This window comes from Pygoscelis adeliae, unplaced genomic scaffold (assembly GCF_000699105.1).
Source record: "Pygoscelis adeliae isolate BGI_AS28 unplaced genomic scaffold, ASM69910v1 Scaffold62, whole genome shotgun sequence".
Lineage (NCBI taxonomy): Eukaryota > Metazoa > Chordata > Aves > Sphenisciformes > Spheniscidae > Pygoscelis > Pygoscelis adeliae.
In genome coordinates, this window is record NW_008824401.1 from 8,082,861 (window position 1) to 8,100,368 (window position 17,508).

Below are 17,508 nucleotides of genomic sequence, written 5' to 3' on the forward strand. Positions count from 1 at the left end.
TTAAGTAGCCCAAGACAGGATTACTTGTCTCTCATAATTGTGAATGTATTACTGCTTAGCAATTAATAGTTATTTTTAGAAAATGGATTTGGTTCTGCTAACCGGAAAAATAAAGCTGCCTCTCAAAATACCTATTATCATAAAAAATATCCTCAAATCATATTTCTGCAAGTATATTAAAGAATTTTTTCATTGTTCTTATTCTGAAAAGACACTTTTAGAGGGAACTGGGACAGCAAGCCTGTTGTCTCTTACATATAGTGGATCACTTCAGGCAGTGCGTTCCTGCACCTCTACCCTCATGGTAAAGGAATTCTTCAGGCTGTTTAGTGAGTTGTGTGCGCCTCTGGTGCATCACAGTCGTAACTTTCCCCACTGTCTATAAGGAATTGTCTTTGTTACTGAAAGATGAATTCAGATTAAAATACTTGCCCCTGTGCACACCTTCTGATAGTTTGCTTTTCAGAAAAAACTGGCCTATACTCAAGTGAAGTAATTCTGCGGTCCAAGTAATTCCAAGTATGACTTGGAAAATGCATTAGGGCATGATTTGAACGTTTCAATTTCTTCTTGGCATCTCCTTTACTTTAAGTGTCACTGATTTCTAAGATGCGTTCATACACCTTTGCAAGAGCATTATTATGCACTTGCCGATGGTATGAGTACCAGAAGAATTTTTTCAGGTGAAAAATGGTAGGCCTTTTATTATGAAGAAAAGCTCAGTAATAATCAGTACAGGTGAGATATTAAGTGTACCATTAACTATACATGGGAAAGACGTATTGAAAGATGTCTTCAATTTTATTTCAGTTTTTAATACATATGTGAGTTTATTCTGGGTGTTACTGAATAAAAGTGATGCAATAGGGTCTTTTCTCTTTTTGTGATTAATCCAAGTTTGTAATATACTCTGGGCAAGTAGTTGTAGTTACTCATTTTGCTGCAAAAGTTCACTTTTTTTTCTGTCCACTCTCAGTATTGGTATATCTGGTTTTGCCTGCTTGGTCATTAATAATTGGGTAGTATGCTAGTGTTCATCTCTCTTTACATAGGCTAAATCACTCAGTCTGGTTTCTGAAACTTTTTCCTTAACGCCACTTCTGGTTGTAGTATGAATGCAGTCTAAACACATGTGTGTGGTTAAGCATTTTGCCTTTTGAGAGTAACTGGCTAGGATTTGGCTTTTCTACAAGTCTTTTAGTGGGTTCTTTCTCCCCAGAGCAATGGCCTTGGGCACCATGGTGACGGCAGTCAAGTGGCAAAGAAGCTGTTGTCCTGTTATCAAGTTTTAATAAGGCTTCTTCTGAAATCCTGTTTTTCATGCTTCCCTCCATCCCATTCCCCTGTTTTTTTTTGTTTTATGTCTCTTGGCATTGAGTGAACTATATTCGTGAATCTATTTGAAAAACATTGGTGATTAGTAATTAACAATACAATTCATTCCTTAATGTTCATTGTTAACAGAACACACCTATTGCCTTGGAAACACTATTAATTTGAGTTGCATTAAATATATAGAACTAGATATTAAGTATCTTTAAAAAAAAGAGTTTAAATGAATTTTGGCTTGGACAGCTGTATTCTTTTCTCATTTTCTATGCCTTTTAATTAAAGTGTGAAAGGAAGAAAAAGAGGATTTCTTAAAAATCAAGATGCATGTTTTGAAAAAGAATACAAACTGTGTATGTGATTAAAGATTTTTTTTATATATATATGTACATACACACAGGGGCACACGTCACTTAGAAAGAGTTTTTAGTGTTCAGTTACACAACATCCTCATGGAAATTATGTCAGTTGCTCAAAAGGAAACAAAATAAATTTAGTACATGTTTCATATGAAAATGTTTCAGTTGCTAGAGAAAGGTGCAGTGGTGTATGCAGAGCAGCCATTGGCGAGCGCTGCCTGAGCCCTGCCTCTGTGGCTGCTGGGCAGTGGTGTCCGCGCACGGGGCTGTTGGGCTTCCACCCTGCCAGCAAGAAACAGCTTTTGCTCGCTGGTTAGAGCATGCAGATAGGAAGTTTAAGGAATGTATCACTGCCCCCCCGCCTTGGGAAACACTGTGTACACTTAACTGAATACATTAATTTAATAATACTGTCTCTCTGCAGAGTTTATCCCAGGAAGTGATATTCAAGCTTATGGAAAGGAGTTAGAGACTTGCAAAATAATAATTAAAAAAACCCCACGCCAAAAGCTCCTACCTGCACAAATACAAGTTGATCTAGAGATTCATGCGTAGAGCTGATGATGAATTGCCTGTGGTTTTGGGGAGGCTAACTCTTTTGCTTTTGATTGCATTGGAAATCTGAAGTTAATGCTCGTGAGAAGTAAAATCAGAGAACGTGGGTTACTCGGTGTTCCTAAAGATTGCAGAGGCGGCAGCGAAAAGACAAAATTTCTCTTTGAAGCAGTAGCTTCAGCTGTGTCTTATTGTGTGCACTGGGAACTGAGAGAAATAGCCAGCCTGGAAGAAAATGCCAGCTAAAGGTAAATACTTCTTCAATGAAAATGATGACTGCAGCATATCAGACCCGCTCTATGAGAAGTACCGCTATACAAGCCAGCAGCATCCACTCCTGCTGTTGCTGCTCTCCATTGCAATCATCCTCTGGACTACGCTAATTATAATCTTTTTTGTCACTAATGTGAGTATACTTTTTTCTTTGTGTTTGATGTTTTCGAAGATGACGAGGAATCACTATAACAGCACACACAACATTTCTGGCTAAATAATCTTTTGAGCCACATGGTATCAAAGTTGTGATGTTGAAATAAATCAAGTAGTTGTGTATGTAATGCTGTGTATGTTTTTGAAGTGCAGGGAAGAGAGGAGACTGTTGTCAGGCACAGGCACAGTGACTATAGGGGTTGTTCTTTCCTTCCTATATGTTATGAACAATTGATAATCTATGCTAAATGGTAGCTACGATAGTAAATAAGTAATAAAGGGGGCAAGAAAAGAACAAGAACGTAAATTAATGTCCTGCATTTCTCATATTTTCTTTAGAGTCATCTAAGAAATGTAAAATAATATAGTGATTCATTGGTTATGAATTCCTGAGGTGATTTTTTTTTTTAAGGATTTGTAGATATTAATTCCTATTCTTTTTGTGTGTGTGTGCAATAAAACCACAACAGGAATCTCCCAGTACAGCGGGTGATCTGTTGAATCAATAGTTAGTTAGCAAAGGTAGGCATAGGAAAGTTGCAGCTTAAAGAATTTTTTGTTGTTCTTCCAGCCAGGCCAGTTGACAGCTGGTAAAAAGGGGAGTTGATTTAAGGTTAACATTGTAAAGAGGTAATAAGGAAGCTGCTATAATCCTTCATTGCCTTTTAACACTGCTTTCCAAGTACGTGTTTCATGATAAAGTGTCTTTAAATCTCTCTTTAGCAACAAATCTAATCTTACCAATTGCACTTGTATCCCTTCTAGCTTTTATTTCTTAAAAAAGGAAAGAAGTAGCAACACTATTTCTATGTTACAAGTTGTCTCCTCTAAAACTTAGGAAAAGAGCTGTTGCACTCCTTTTTAGCAAAGCTTGAACTCCTTAAATGAATTTCCTGGGGTACATCTGCATTGTACAATATCGTATAGTTAGAACTTGGCTTAAAAGACAAAACCAAAAACACCAATTTGGGAAATAATAATGGTGGAACTGGGGTAGACTGGGTATCTATAATAGTATTTATTATATTATCCCTGTATGTGTGAATATCTGAAAGTGTTAATGCTGCCACAGCTAGACTACTTAGGAACCCAGGTTAGCAAATTTTAAAGCTATCTAAGCTGTTTCCAGGACAGTATAGATGCATTTTCCATTTTTTCTAAAGGGGACATTTAGACCAAATGTAACACTTTGTTTTGCTTTTGCAGGAAGCACGTTATCATCTTGCCTTCATTATTGCAGTATGTGCTGCTCTTGTCATATTTGCAGTCATGTACTTACTTTTATGTATTGAATCCCTATTTCGGAGATGGCTAACATTATTTGGAGTTATGATTTGGATTTGCTTCTTAATAGTAGGATATGTATCTCTTTTTGAAAAAGAAAATAGTTATCAACTGTGGGAACAGGTATGTATATCTTGTTTAATTAGGTACTCACATAGAACTGGTAGTCAGTATATATGAACATGTGTGCTTTATTTTTTCTGAATGTTACAACTGCATAATAATTTTTTCTGGAGATTTAGGTTCATCTTCCTAAATTGGTTTTATTGGTTTATTATAGTCAATTTTTGTTAGTATTCTTTATTATAGTGAAAATACCGTTCAGCTGAGAAAATTGGATGACCACATAGATCTGTGTGGGAATTGCATCTTTAAGTTGTAATTGAATTGTATTTTTATTTAAGATTTTTACTAAATCTTAATTACTACGAATTAATCTTTGAGAGAATGTTTCATGAATAATACTTGCTTTGTTAATTTATATGGGTGGAAGTGGTGTTCAAGAAATGTATAAAGGACTCTAGAGCTGGGTGTGCCCTAGGGAGCATGTTTTCAAATCAATGGGAGAGGTGAAGTGAACAATAAGAATTAATGACACATCCTGGCAGAGCTGGGTGTGGCTAAAGTTCATTGCTTAGTATCTCTGATCAGAAGACAGGCAATTTCATGATGCCAAAAATATCATAATCTGTAGGAAACTCCTCCTAAGGTCTCATAATGTAAACAGAAGAGTTTTTAATGAAATAAAAATGACTTTTTGTCTTGTTTTACTGACTCTTCCCCTTCCCCTCTTTATTTGAAATAAAGAAAGATATAAATTATCATTTAAACAACCAAAATCTGATTTGTATTATGGCCTGGATCCAGCACTGTATTTACAGTTGCTACTCAGTATTTTTTAACTTAAGGAAGAAGCTATTACCTTGGGGAAAACCCAAAATTTACTATTCTTAACTATAAGTACAAACATGTAACGAAGCAAGATTTGGTTTTGCTGCTTTCAGTGCTGCAAGCCAATGTCTTGCGTTGTTGTCGTGTGGTAATAATTCATTAATGTTGATTTAAAGCCTAAAATATAAGGAGACCCTACATTAGAAAGTAGAAGTGAATAGGTTCATTTCAGACTTTTATATCAAGTTATGAATTTATCACTAATTAAAGCTACTGTTTAAATGCAGGTATGACCTCTGCTTGTCCATGCTTATAAGACTATTACACAGCGTTCAGAACATTGTGTGTTAGGGGTTGTATGTAAGGCAGAAAAAGATTTTTTTAGTCCAGCTAAAATAGTAAAGATAAACATGAAAAGATGACTTTTGTTGAATGAAAACTTTTATTTGCTTGTTCATTTAGTGTTGTTCCAACCAAGCTATCTATTCTGGCAACCAAGCTATCTATTCTGGCAACCAAGCTATCTATTCTGGCAACCAAGCTATCTATTCTGGCAGAACGTTTAAGTGCAGTCTGGGCCTTGAGACTTCCTTGAAGGAAGCTCATGTCTGGAACGGCATGAGTTGAGTTGCAGTGATGAGATGGAGCTGAGCCAGGAACACTGCAATATTTTCCTCTGATCAGGGTGGTTAGCTTCCATATATATGAGCTAAACACTATAACAAATCTATAAATATGGACTTAAGTTTTATAGACCTTCCTTCTGATCCCTAGCAGTTTAGTGGACCATTGTGCGTTTTGTAAAACCTGTGCAGCTAAATACGTAGTTAGTGGCAATAATGATTATTCTGTTGTGTCAGCATCTGGAAGTATTGGTTGGATTTTTGGTTTTTATCAAATATAGAGTAAACACACCCGTGATCAGGTGATGTTAAAATTAGATTTCTCACCTTCTCCAAGTTATTATTCTAATTCTATTCAATATTGCTATCCTTGCAACACACTGTTCCTGATACATGATGTACAAAGTGCATCTTCAGCTGTAATGGATAAATTAAGGATGAAGGACAACTGAAAAACTTAAAGGTGATATGTCATGTTAAACTGTCTTATCTATGAATTTATAGCTGCTAATTCCCTCAAAGCTTTTAGGACTACCACTGCCCTTATGTTTTAAATTGTGCTTTTGAAATGTCAACATTTAATTGTTCAGCTTGAAAAAGAGCAAGAATCCTGTTAGTTTCCTCCTTGTTCTGTAGTGATTTTTGGCAGGCACCTAATAACATGTATGTGTGATTCCTTTTTTCTTTCTTTCGTTCTCTCTTTCTTTTCAAAGGTGCCATTCTTTCTATTCATAATCTTCACAGTTTATACCATGCTACCCTTTGGGATGAGAGGTGCTGTCATAATTAGCGTTCTTTCTGCTCTCTCCCATATTATTGTTCTAAGCATTGTGGTAAGCATGACTTCTCGGGAAAATAAGGAACCCATTCTATTTCAGGTAAGGATATACTACTTGGTTAAGTAATTAAATATCCTAGTCGTATTACCATTTGATATTGGCATAACTATCCTGTTTAGGTAAGTTTCAGACTTCCACATGGATGTTCCAAATTCATGGATTTGGAGCTTGAGCCCAATGTATTTTGCATGCTTTTCATAAAATTGCAATTCTTTTCATCTATAATGCATTTTTGGTTTTCTGATCTGAGTGGAAGAAGCAGAATTATTATTTTAATTTTTTAACTAAGTTACTCAAAATATGACAAACTTTGTCACAATCATTCTTCCCAATCTGTGCTGTTTCAGATGGGTTCTAACTAACTTCATCTGGCACTGCCTACAGGGTGGATCAAAAGGGCCATTGCTGCCCTGGGGAGTCAGCAGGGCCTGGGAGTGCTACTGGGTGCTTTCAGGGTTCCTAACACTCATTAATAGGGTGTGTTCAAAGGAGCACCCCAGCTCTTTTGATGCAGGTGTGTGTCAGACTTCACACAGCATGCTGATGCATGAGTTTGTAGGCTGGTTTCTCCCTAAATCAAACACTGGTGCCTGCAGATAAATGTTAAATGATATAGCAGAATTTTCTGTTTCATTATACTAGTGTATGTTCGTACAGGAATGTCTGTGACTGTGAAGTTAGCTTATATTTCCCAGGTACATCCTGGCTAATTGAAACACTATGACTTGGTGTGTGACCGGGTAAGAGAAAAATTGAACGTGACCTGGGATTGATTGTTTTTAAGGGGCTAGTATGTATATTGGTGAAGTATCAATGACTACTCTGCAGCAGGTAAATATTTTTCTTCTTGTGCAGCTACTTGCCAATGCTGTCATTTTTCTTTGTGGTAACTTGATGGGTGCATTTCACAAACGCCAAATGCAGGTTGCTTCGTGGGATTTGTATAGATACACATTAAAGTGCATTCAGGTCCGAATGAAATTGAAGATTGAAAAGAGGCAACAAGTAAGTGAGCTAATTCATGTTATGAATTGCTTGTTTTCATTTCTAAAGTCTGTATAATTTTATAATGTTGGTGACTAATGCATGTTGAAAGGCATGGTCCAATCTTTGTGATACCCACCTAGTGCTGAAAATAAAAGGTGTGCCATTTGTAACAAAAGAAGGAAGTTAAAGGGAGGAAGCTGTTCTCTGTGGCTTGTCTATATGAGAATCACAGTATGTGTAACAGGAATGTATTTGCCAGTTGTTTTAGTTACTTTTTTCCTAGTATAAAATGTTACTGGGACTCGCCCAAGGTAACTTAAAAGAGCATGCCCTTAATGCCCTGAAAAATACTCGTAATTTTTACAGTTAGTTTCATGCTTCCCTTGGTCGCATTTTTTTGTTTTGAATTCCAAAGTATTATTTGTTCTTGTATTTTCTTGTCTCACAAACCGTTTTTCTTTTGCTAGAAGGAGAAAATTGGAGCCTAAGGGAGGAAAAAAAAAAAATCATATAATAGATTACAGTATACAAGTATGACATTGTTTATTTCCATTAACTCCAGTGGTATTTAAAGAATAAGCAAGGAACATGAATTTCTTATTGAGGAAGGATTATAAAGAAGTATCAAAGCTGAAACTAGGGCTGGTATAAGTAGGGTTAAGAACAGCAGCTCTAGAAGGCTGATGTGTACCAAGTTCTCTGCCCACCAGTTATTAGATAAAAGGAAGGGGCTGAAAAGTGACTGACTTGGTCAAATTGAAAAGAAGAAAATGCCACACTGCTAGCGTGATCTGTCCTCTGATGCTAATCTTGTGAGATGAGATGACAAATCTGCATGAAAGCCCTGGCAGAATTTCCCCTCGCAGCAGCCAAGGAAGCATCTGATGAGGTTACACAGGCAGTGTGCTCTCATTCTTTGGGTGATGTGGTAACTTGCATAGGTTCTTTTGTTTTTTTTATGGTTGCTTGTTTGAAGTGTAGATGTGCTTATGTCTATGGACAGCTTTCTTTTCATTTGTGTTGTAATTTGTCACACAATTTTGAGTCTCCTTTTTGCCACCCACTTTTTCTCTGTGAAAATGATGTGAGAAATGCAGTTCAGGGTTCATCATCACTTACTTCCTTGAAAGCCGTGTAATGTGTCAGCCTCAAACGGCCCCGTTACATTCACTGGGGCTCTGCTGTCAGTTTAAATTGTTCCCCAAGGTTGACTCTCCTACTATTAAAATGCTAGAGGAGGGGAAGGAGGTGTTTCTGGGGGCAATCTCAAACTAGACTGCTCTCTATACCTACTGTAGTCCAATACTTATGCTCAAGGACTCCCTCTTCCCACTCTGATCACATGGCATTTCTTTTTGGTGGCAGGCACTGGTTAAGTAACCCTGGCAGCTTACTGCCGTCTGTATACTGCTGCATCGGGTGTTCAGGAAAAGGGGTCAAAGATTTGGTCAAAAGGGACAGCATTTTACTCAGTTACATAATATGTTGACCTTGCTGGCGATATCATCTGAAAAAGTTCCTGCTTGTAGCTGCTCCACGCAACAATTTCCTTTTCTGTGGTGACTGTTTCTGGGGCGGTAGAGCCCTTCCTGGGTTAAAAGTACTCTCTTTGTCTTCCTCTTCTGCCCAGCAACTTAGCAGGCTCTTCTTTGAAGAACGGGCTTTTAAGTCAAAGCCAGTGTAAAACGGTGCACTGAGTAGTCAAACAATGTAAGTGGTTTTTGAAGAGTCTGTATTCTCACTCAGTTCAAAAGACTTTATTTCAGTGGCATCAGTTCCTGGTTCATTTAAGCTATAGCAGCATGTTGTCGACACTTTTGTATCTGTTGCTGCTTTTCCAGCATTTGAGAATTCACAAGGGTTTTTAATACTGCATAGATTGTTTGTTATAGAATATAAGCTTTTACCAGAAGCTTTATCAGACAATGCTAACATAACACTGAGATTGGTGGACAAAATAAGTTTTCATTTATCCAGAAATTGTAGTACTGAATACTGAATTTTTCTGTGTTTCATGGTTACAGAGAGATGTCACATCTAGGTCACAAGGAACAAAAAAAAAAAAAAAAAAATGCAACACCCTTACTTAACTGTAAAATCGCTGATTTTGAGAAGAGAAATGTAAAAGTCTCTTCTGGAAAACCTGATACGCATTACTCAAAAGCTATTTGAATAAAGGCATTTTATTTTCTTTAAGTCCTTCTTGCAGTCACTAAAATCCTGCAGTTTCAAATTTACCATGTTAAGAATTTTGCATCATTAATTTTATTCCCTCTCCTTTTAGGAAAATTTGCTTTTATCCATACTGCCAGCTCATATCTCTATGGAAATGAAGCTAGCAATCATAGAGCGACTAAAGGAAACTAATGATAACAGGCAAATGCACGACAACAACTTCCACAGTCTATATGTAAAAAGGCACCAAAATGTTAGGTAAGTGGAAACTCTAGAAGTAACTGTATTAATATAAGCTGCTGATTCTTAACAGTGTATATGGTCTAGTGAAATTACAATTTGGAGGTAGACTTTCAGGCTAAAGTGAGCTGCTTTCCTGTTAGGGGAAGATAATGTGTCTTGAACTGATGTGCTGTCTTCTAAATCAGTTGAGGTACTCGAACCCTTTTTTCTGGAGCTGTTTTCCAGAGAGAGATACTTTCTATTAAATACATTTTGATATTTAAGCTGACTGGAATAGACATATCTTCACTTTTCAATTATGTTTTTTCCTTTTGTTCTTGTCTAGCATTCTTTATGCAGACATTGTAGGATTTACTCGCCTTGCCAGTGACTGCTCTCCTAAGGAACTAGTAGTGATGCTGAATGAACTTTTTGGAAAGTTTGATCAGATTGCAAAGGTAGGTGTTGCAGTTTGTTGTGCGGTAGGGATAAAGGCCACCACCGGAAAAAGAAGTCTTTTCTGCAAGACAGAAGGCAGTTGGTGTTAGTGCTTCTGAAGTCAGGAAAGGAAGACTGCTTTGGCTTTAAAGCTAACTAGCAAAATCACATTAAAACAAAATTTAAAACAAAAATGGGAAATTTAGCAAGTTGTTACTGTAATTCCAATTCTTGAGACTGGAGGTTTATCTGTATTGTTCAGGAAATTTTCTGATGGCAATAAATGATTGTAATAGGACTGTAAGCTGTATACAAGCTCTATTGAGGAGCTTTGCTGTGTTCAGTTAGAAGGATTGTTTGTTGGTTCTACAAATGGAGAACTCTCAGGCACACATTTAAATTCATAAATTCAGTCATACTGCATCAGACCAAGGAGTTCTTTAGCTCAGGAGTAATAATTAGTAATGGATACTTACAGAAAAGTGTAAGAATGGGAAGTAGATTAACATGGTCCCTATTAAGACATACCATCACTACTGAGCCTTCAGGCTGGCAGTAGCTCTTACCACTTCCAAGTGCTGCTTGAGGCTAATTTCTTTGCAACTGTAATCACACACAGTTTTTGAGTTCTCAGATTACAGGGACCGTATCATATACGTGTTTGCGTCATTGACTCTGTGTGGTGATTTCTGTTATCCCCTAAAACTGACTCTAATCTTGGATATATGTTCTGTCATATCCATTGATTTTTCTGTTAGTATTATGAGGCAAATATGGCTTCAGGAAAAGAAACGCCGTATTTTGTTGCATCCAATGTGACATCAAAAAAACCAAATACCAACCCAAATTCTGATTCTAGAAATTTAGCATTGGTAAAGCATAAGTCAAGGCTAGTGACTACCTAGCAAAACTTCCCATGGTTTAAAGATGTTGGTTTGATTTCATAATTGACTATATTTTGATATACTGAATGCAAATTAGAAAATTAATGGACTTGGAAAGTCTTGTTTTTGTGAAATTCTAAAAATTCTTCAGAAAAAATGGGAAAATGCTAAAATGATTAATATAGCAGAGGAGTGAAATTGCTTTAATTAAACCTTTGTGGATGTCATTGAGTAAATTCTTAAATATATCACTGATTAAAACCTGGCTAAAATCCTAGCTGACCTTTTCGACTAAATGACATTGCTAATCTTTGTATTTATATGAATTCAGTTGCTGTTAAAACTTCAAGTACTGGCAAATGAGAGTCATACTAACTGTATTGTAATTGTCTTGTTGTGAAGCAGCTATTAAGAACACACAGAATAAGTCATGTTGGCTTAGTTGCCACGAGCTTTTTATGCCAAAGTAGAAGCTGAGGTTAAAGACATCTGGTCATTTTTTGCAACTGTCCCTCAGATAGAAAAATAGAAAAGATTCCAGATTTTGAGTGATATCTTTTAATTTCTCACTCCTGTCTGCAAATTGCACTGTTTAAAAAATGTCTGGATTTAAAGACATCTGGTCATTTTGCAAAACTCCCCCACAGAGAAAAAAAGAAAAAAGATTCCAGATTGAGTGATATCTTTTAATTTCTCACTCCTGTCTGCAAATTGCACTGTTTAAAAAATGTCTGGATTTAGTGAGTCAAGGTCTTTTGCAACTCTGTGGTCGAGACGTAAGAAGAGATTCCTGCTTTTTGTGCTATTTTTGTTCTGCTGGGGAGTATTCTCAGTCATCTTTTCCATAATGTAAAAATGTTGTAGGCTCCAATTTACCTAATAAATGTTGATGGCTAATGTAGACACTGAGCTGGATACTGAAGTCTAACAGCTCTAATCTAGGGCTAGGTTCCCCTGCTGATCTCTGAAACTGAAGCACAGGGCTAGCTAGCTAAGCTTATCGCTTGCTGCAATGCTCAGAACCTACTGGATGGCTTAAGATGGTGGAGAATGGTGGGTGTTCTCTTAAGGCTTTGACTGATGAGGGAGAACAGCTTAGTTTGGTAAATTGCCACTGATTTGGGCTGATTTTGGAGTTGATTGAAGAATTGCTGGGCTGTTCCTACAGCAGGGAGGGTTGGGCAGCTGAAGGTGTGAGCTGGCCCAAATTAAGCCATCTCTACTCATCAGTCAAACACTATACAGCCTGGCAGAATTAGCCCTGGTTGCTGGCTTGCAACCTCTGTAGTTAAAATTCTTCAGTAATGTTTTAACAAAAGATGGTATGAGGAGCTCTTTGCTCTCCCCCTTTCTTCTCTCCAGCCAGTCATGAGCAGCAGTATCCTCTGTTGCATAGTTAGGAAAAAGTTTTCTGCTGCCAGATAGTATTGCGGGTTTTTTTACTAGCGATAGCAAACTGTAGTGTGTGCTGGCTTCCTCTTCAGTCATATTTGAAACAAACAAACAAACAAACAAAACATTTTGGGTCTGCAAAGCTACCAGGTTGGGCATCTTAATCCCAAACTTCTCCCTAAATTTTGTGCAGGTTTTGCAACACTGCACAATGTTACTTAAACAAAGTAAATTGCAAAAATTGAGGAAAAGGTGAACAAACTGCCTAGAATTCAGGTGTTAATAAAGACAAAGATTAAAAGATAGATAAGTAGATTTCATCCTTTAGATGGTAAATTCTGTGACAGTTTTATTTATAGTTTCCTAATTGCACACAGTTCCAAGAATAGTCAGAAACTAGTAAGATGATTTTATTTCAGAAATGGTTGTGGTGGTAATTTCTGTTACCCTCCAGTGAGCAATGTCCAGGCATTTGGATGTGAGAAAAGAGAAGTAAGCTTTGCTTCAACAGGGATTGAATGAAGCCTGACTTTCGCAAAATGATATAGACAAGTCCTAGTTTGGTGTCATTCGCCTACCTGCAGTTCATTTTTTCCTGTTAAATATGTTTACTGTAATTTCACAGGAGAATGAATGCATGAGAATAAAAATCCTGGGAGACTGTTACTACTGTGTCTCAGGCCTACCTGTGTCCTTACCGGTTCATGCCAGGAACTGTGTTAAAATGGGACTCGACATGTGTGAAGCAATAAAGTAAGTATAGCACAGAAGGCGCTTTAATGTATCAAGGCTATGAAGATATTGAATAAAGTCATTCTTAGTTTTCTTGTCAACATTCAAAGTGTATTTATTAGCTGTAGTTGGGTAGTTACGCATTAGGTCATAAGTTTTGTCTCTTGTCTTTGCACTAAGTGTATAATGAGACTCAACCTTAACAGATCTCCAGGAGGAGGAGAGAAAATCAAAACTGTAACTTATGCTCTAAAACCTTCCCCCCTCCACAGGCAGGTGAGAGAAGCCACAGGAGTGGATATCAATATGAGGGTTGGTATTCATTCTGGGAACGTGCTGTGCGGTGTGATCGGCCTCCGGAAGTGGCAGTATGATGTCTGGTCGCATGATGTGTCCTTAGCAAACCGCATGGAGTCAGCCGGTGTACCTGGGTGAGGATCTTCTCTGTCAGTGCTCATTCACTCTGTCATCATGGTTTTCATAATTCTGGTTTATGAGTCTGGAATTTGTAACTGTGCCATGATGCAAATCCTCATAATGGGATGATGAAAACAGGACAAATGTGTACTTACCAGAGCTGAAAAATGTTAATATTTTCTGATTCTGTTTTCAATGAATTATAAAATTCTATTCTTAGGCAAGTGGCTGCTGCTTGACCTTCCCTTCATTGGAGAAACTTGTGCATCTTCAGCAGTGCATTATGTTGACTTAGTTAATCATGTGGTGCACAGGGATACTACTATATTTCTAAGTTTAGCTAAAGAATAGATATGCTACTTATGTCGACAAGGCAAAGCTGCATATTTACCTAATGTTTCTGTTAATATATTGATCAGTCCCACTGGATTTCTATTAGCTCTATATTCACCACCACCCCTGCCCCAAAAACCACAAACAACTCGGAAATTAAAATGCAGCCTGATGAGGAGCATCCAAGCAAGGCGAGTTTGGAGTGGTTGGTTGTTGCGTATTCTCTCTGTGTAGCATTTGCCGTGGGCAGAACAGGAAGGAAAGTGAGTGGTCCTGAGTGGAAGAGCTGAGGCAAAGCAGTATGTAACTTGCCATGTGCTGCTCAGCAGTTCAGAGGATTGGGTCTGAGGCTGATATTCATGCTGCCTTTTTTTAAGATGCTCATTGAAAACAACAAATGTTTTTAAAAAACACCAGCAGCATTTTGTATTTTCCTCATTTAGGAAAGTATACTTTTTTTCTATTTTTGTATTTTTGAAGTTGGACTTGGGGATGAGAATTCAGCTATGAAACTTTTTTTTTTCCTTCCCTTTCTTTTTGGTAGTCTGCACCAAAGAAGAACATATTATGAGGATTTTTTTTTTCCCATTCCCAAATGAGACCATGATTTTGTAGGTTCTTGGTAGTCTGTGCCAATTAGTACTTAATAATTGAATGGCATTCATGTGGGTGTATGTTTAAGCATAAAAGTATTAGTTTCTCTTGGAAAGTGATTCTAACCAGTGGCTTTATAGGGTTTCTTATTATTTCTATGCCTCAGACAGCTTTTAGGTATATGCTGGTAACTTGAAAATTAATTTCTGCAAAGTGATAAGGGGATATGAATATCAAATTATTTTCTTGCATTGGTGACTGAAACAGAAAGAAAACTAATTGGAGCTTGGTTAACAGTTGCAATACCATCCAGGTTGAGTGTTTTAGTGTGTTGACTAAGCATGATTAAACAAGAATACAGAGTTGTAAAGTTTCTTTTGTTGGTAAAGCAAACAACATGACTCTGAACATGGCAAGAAAACATACTTTTCTTAGTCACGTTTAGGACCATTGCCTAATCTTGAAGACTGATTATTCCATTATGTTCTTTGTGCTTATATTTGATAATCTGTTAAAGAATAAAGCTGGTTTAGGTTGGCATGCTGATTCTGAAACATTACACTTAATACTTCCTATATCTATACATGTCTAGTACTCGCTTATCATGTGTTTCAAAACTATCCAGAGGAAGCCTTCCACTTGTGGAAGACTGAGCCTCACAGGGAGGAAGGGTTTCTATTCATTATGCAAATGTTATATTTGTTTCCTGCTCTGCGGAAAAACGATGTGTCTGGGATTCCCCATTCCAATGTTAGCTAGTCCTGCTCCTTTGGAAGCAGAAGTTTTGTCATTAGGAGCAGTTTGAGTTTTTTATTTAAAATAGGAAGTATATATATTTTGGGTTTCTGTAAAAGAAGGAATTTAAAGACTTTTGAAAGGATGCAGGAAAACTTCTAGCTTTATAAATTTTTTATTTCCATTGATAGAGTATGCTTGTTCATCTTCTTTCCAATTTTAAAAATTATTTGCATTCATAACAATGTAATACACTAGTAAAGCAGAAAGTGCTAGCATAAAACCAGAATTAAAAATGCATTTATGGCCAATTCTCTCTAATATGTATATGCCTGAAAGATCAGAATATGTTATTCTCAGGCCTGTTAGCATAGGAAATTGAGTGCACTATGTTAGGTATTCTGTACTAGCACGCTTAGTGCAATAGTGCATGTTACAGCTTGCCTTTGAGAGGCAGCTTTAGCGGTAGCAGCTTTTGGTTATGTGCTGATCCTGGAATCCAGTAAGCATTAGTAACTTCTGAGAAATCATCGGCATAGTAATTTAAATGGAAAGAAGTTTGCAGTAAGGTCTGAAATGTACTATGACAGTGTGTGATTTGGGGAAGAGGGGAGAGGAAGCTTGATAAAACGGAAAATGGTGGATAGTGAACAAATGTACTGCCTTTTGAGATAAGTGGAAAACCACAGAAAACTTGCTGCAGTACATGACTGTGTTTTAAGGCTCAGGTAACACAGACATCACCCAGTATGCCTCAGTCTCTATGGCAGAAAATGGTGCTTTAGAGCAAGCTTTAAAATTTCAGATTTGAAATTTTATGTTATGAACATGATTATGTTCACCTCGATTGCAAAACTGCATAATCAAGGTAACAATTAAAAAAAAGTTTTTTGAGACAATTACCAGTAAACAAATAAAAACATGCATCCTCTATATTCTGAAACTCTTACCTTTTGGCTCCAAAAGCATGGAGGAATTTTTTGTTCTTCCTTGTGGGAAGCCACAGCCAGTGGTCTCCAGGTCTTGACTAAATTATCTTTAGGCAAACCTACATGCAGCATAAGGAAGTAGAGGCGGATGGGACAGTGATCCCCTTGCTCTCTGTAGTTAGGCAGGGGTGCTGCACGCTGTCAGCTTCCATTCTGGAAATGTTCTACTCCCAGCTCTGTGCTGACGGATTGTAGGACTGACAGCACAGTGTTTAACCCCTCCATGCCAAAGAAAAGTGAGAAAAGCTGTGGGAAGATGAACAATAACAAAGTAGAATATAAGAAAATGCTATTTTATGAACACACTCAAGTCTCTTGTTGAGAAATTCTATAGAAAGGTATTACTCGTAATTTATATGGCAATACGTGATTCGGGATACTGAACTAAATAATGTTTAAGGAAAAGCGTGAATGGGTACAGAAAAATACTAGCTACTCCCCATAGAAGTGTGTTGCTGTTATTGCTGTTATGCTCTCCTCTGTTTCAGTCAGAAAAGATGGACTTTCAGAATTATCCTCCTAGTTGACAAAAAAACTTTTCCAGCTTTTTTTCCCCTACTTTGCAACCATCTCCTCCCTTCCTCATGCATTTCTAGCATGAGACAATCCTCGCTTGTGTTTTGTTCGTGAGCTCTCTGTGCAGCCCTTGCCATCTGAAACAACCTGCCTGTGAGTCTGTCTGTCTTGTCAGTCATCAGATCTCCTTTGATCACATTTCTTCTTGTTTCTTATATGTCTCTGCTTATTTCAATTTAATTTTATACTGATACTATCTCATTCTGGGAAGTGTTTTTTAGCGTACTTGCTATGAAAGATGTGCGACGAACAACTGCAGTAAAGGCTTGCAAATATGGTTGTAAGTACTGGCAGGATTTTGCAGTTGGCTGCCAAAGCACAAGATGTCTGAAAAGCAGCAATGTCAGCAGTGGCCATTGAAATGTAAATGAAATGCTTAATGTGACCTTTCTGTAAGTGTTTGGGTCTCTTGCTCTTTCTCCCCTTCTCAGCCGTGTACACATCACTGAAGCAACATTAAATCACCTAGGCAAAGCTTACGAAGTAGAAGAAGGGAACGGACACCTGAGGGATCCTTACCTTGAATCCATGAATATCAAAACCTACTTAGTGGTTGATCCAAGGGTATGTGTATGTTTTTAAACATGCATATTTATTCAAATATATACATACATTTTAAAGTACGTAGGTGTCTGTGGTGCATACGCCTTTTTAATTCAGGAACAGAAAGCATGGTATGAGTTGTCTGAGTAGCTTGGATTTGGGACTTCAGATCTGAAAGCATG

At 37.4% G+C, this 17,508-nt stretch overlaps 1 protein-coding gene across 1 annotated transcript in view; it reads left to right on the top strand.

The window, feature by feature from the left end:
• The first annotated feature begins 2,478 nt into the window (after positions 1 to 2,478).
• Positions 2,479 to 17,508, top strand: part of ADCY7 (adenylate cyclase 7) — a 32,151-nt gene continuing 17,121 nt past the window's right edge. The window contains exons 1-9 of the mRNA XM_009320347.1: positions 2,479 to 2,649; positions 3,879 to 4,079; positions 6,184 to 6,348; positions 7,165 to 7,314; positions 9,581 to 9,729; positions 10,040 to 10,151; positions 13,033 to 13,160; positions 13,412 to 13,570; positions 17,215 to 17,347. Coding sequence (XP_009318622.1) covers positions 2,479 to 2,649; positions 3,879 to 4,079; positions 6,184 to 6,348; positions 7,165 to 7,314; positions 9,581 to 9,729; positions 10,040 to 10,151; positions 13,033 to 13,160; positions 13,412 to 13,570; positions 17,215 to 17,347 — 1,368 coding nt within the window. The remainder of the gene's footprint in view (positions 2,650 to 3,878; positions 4,080 to 6,183; positions 6,349 to 7,164; positions 7,315 to 9,580; positions 9,730 to 10,039; positions 10,152 to 13,032; positions 13,161 to 13,411; positions 13,571 to 17,214; positions 17,348 to 17,508) is intronic.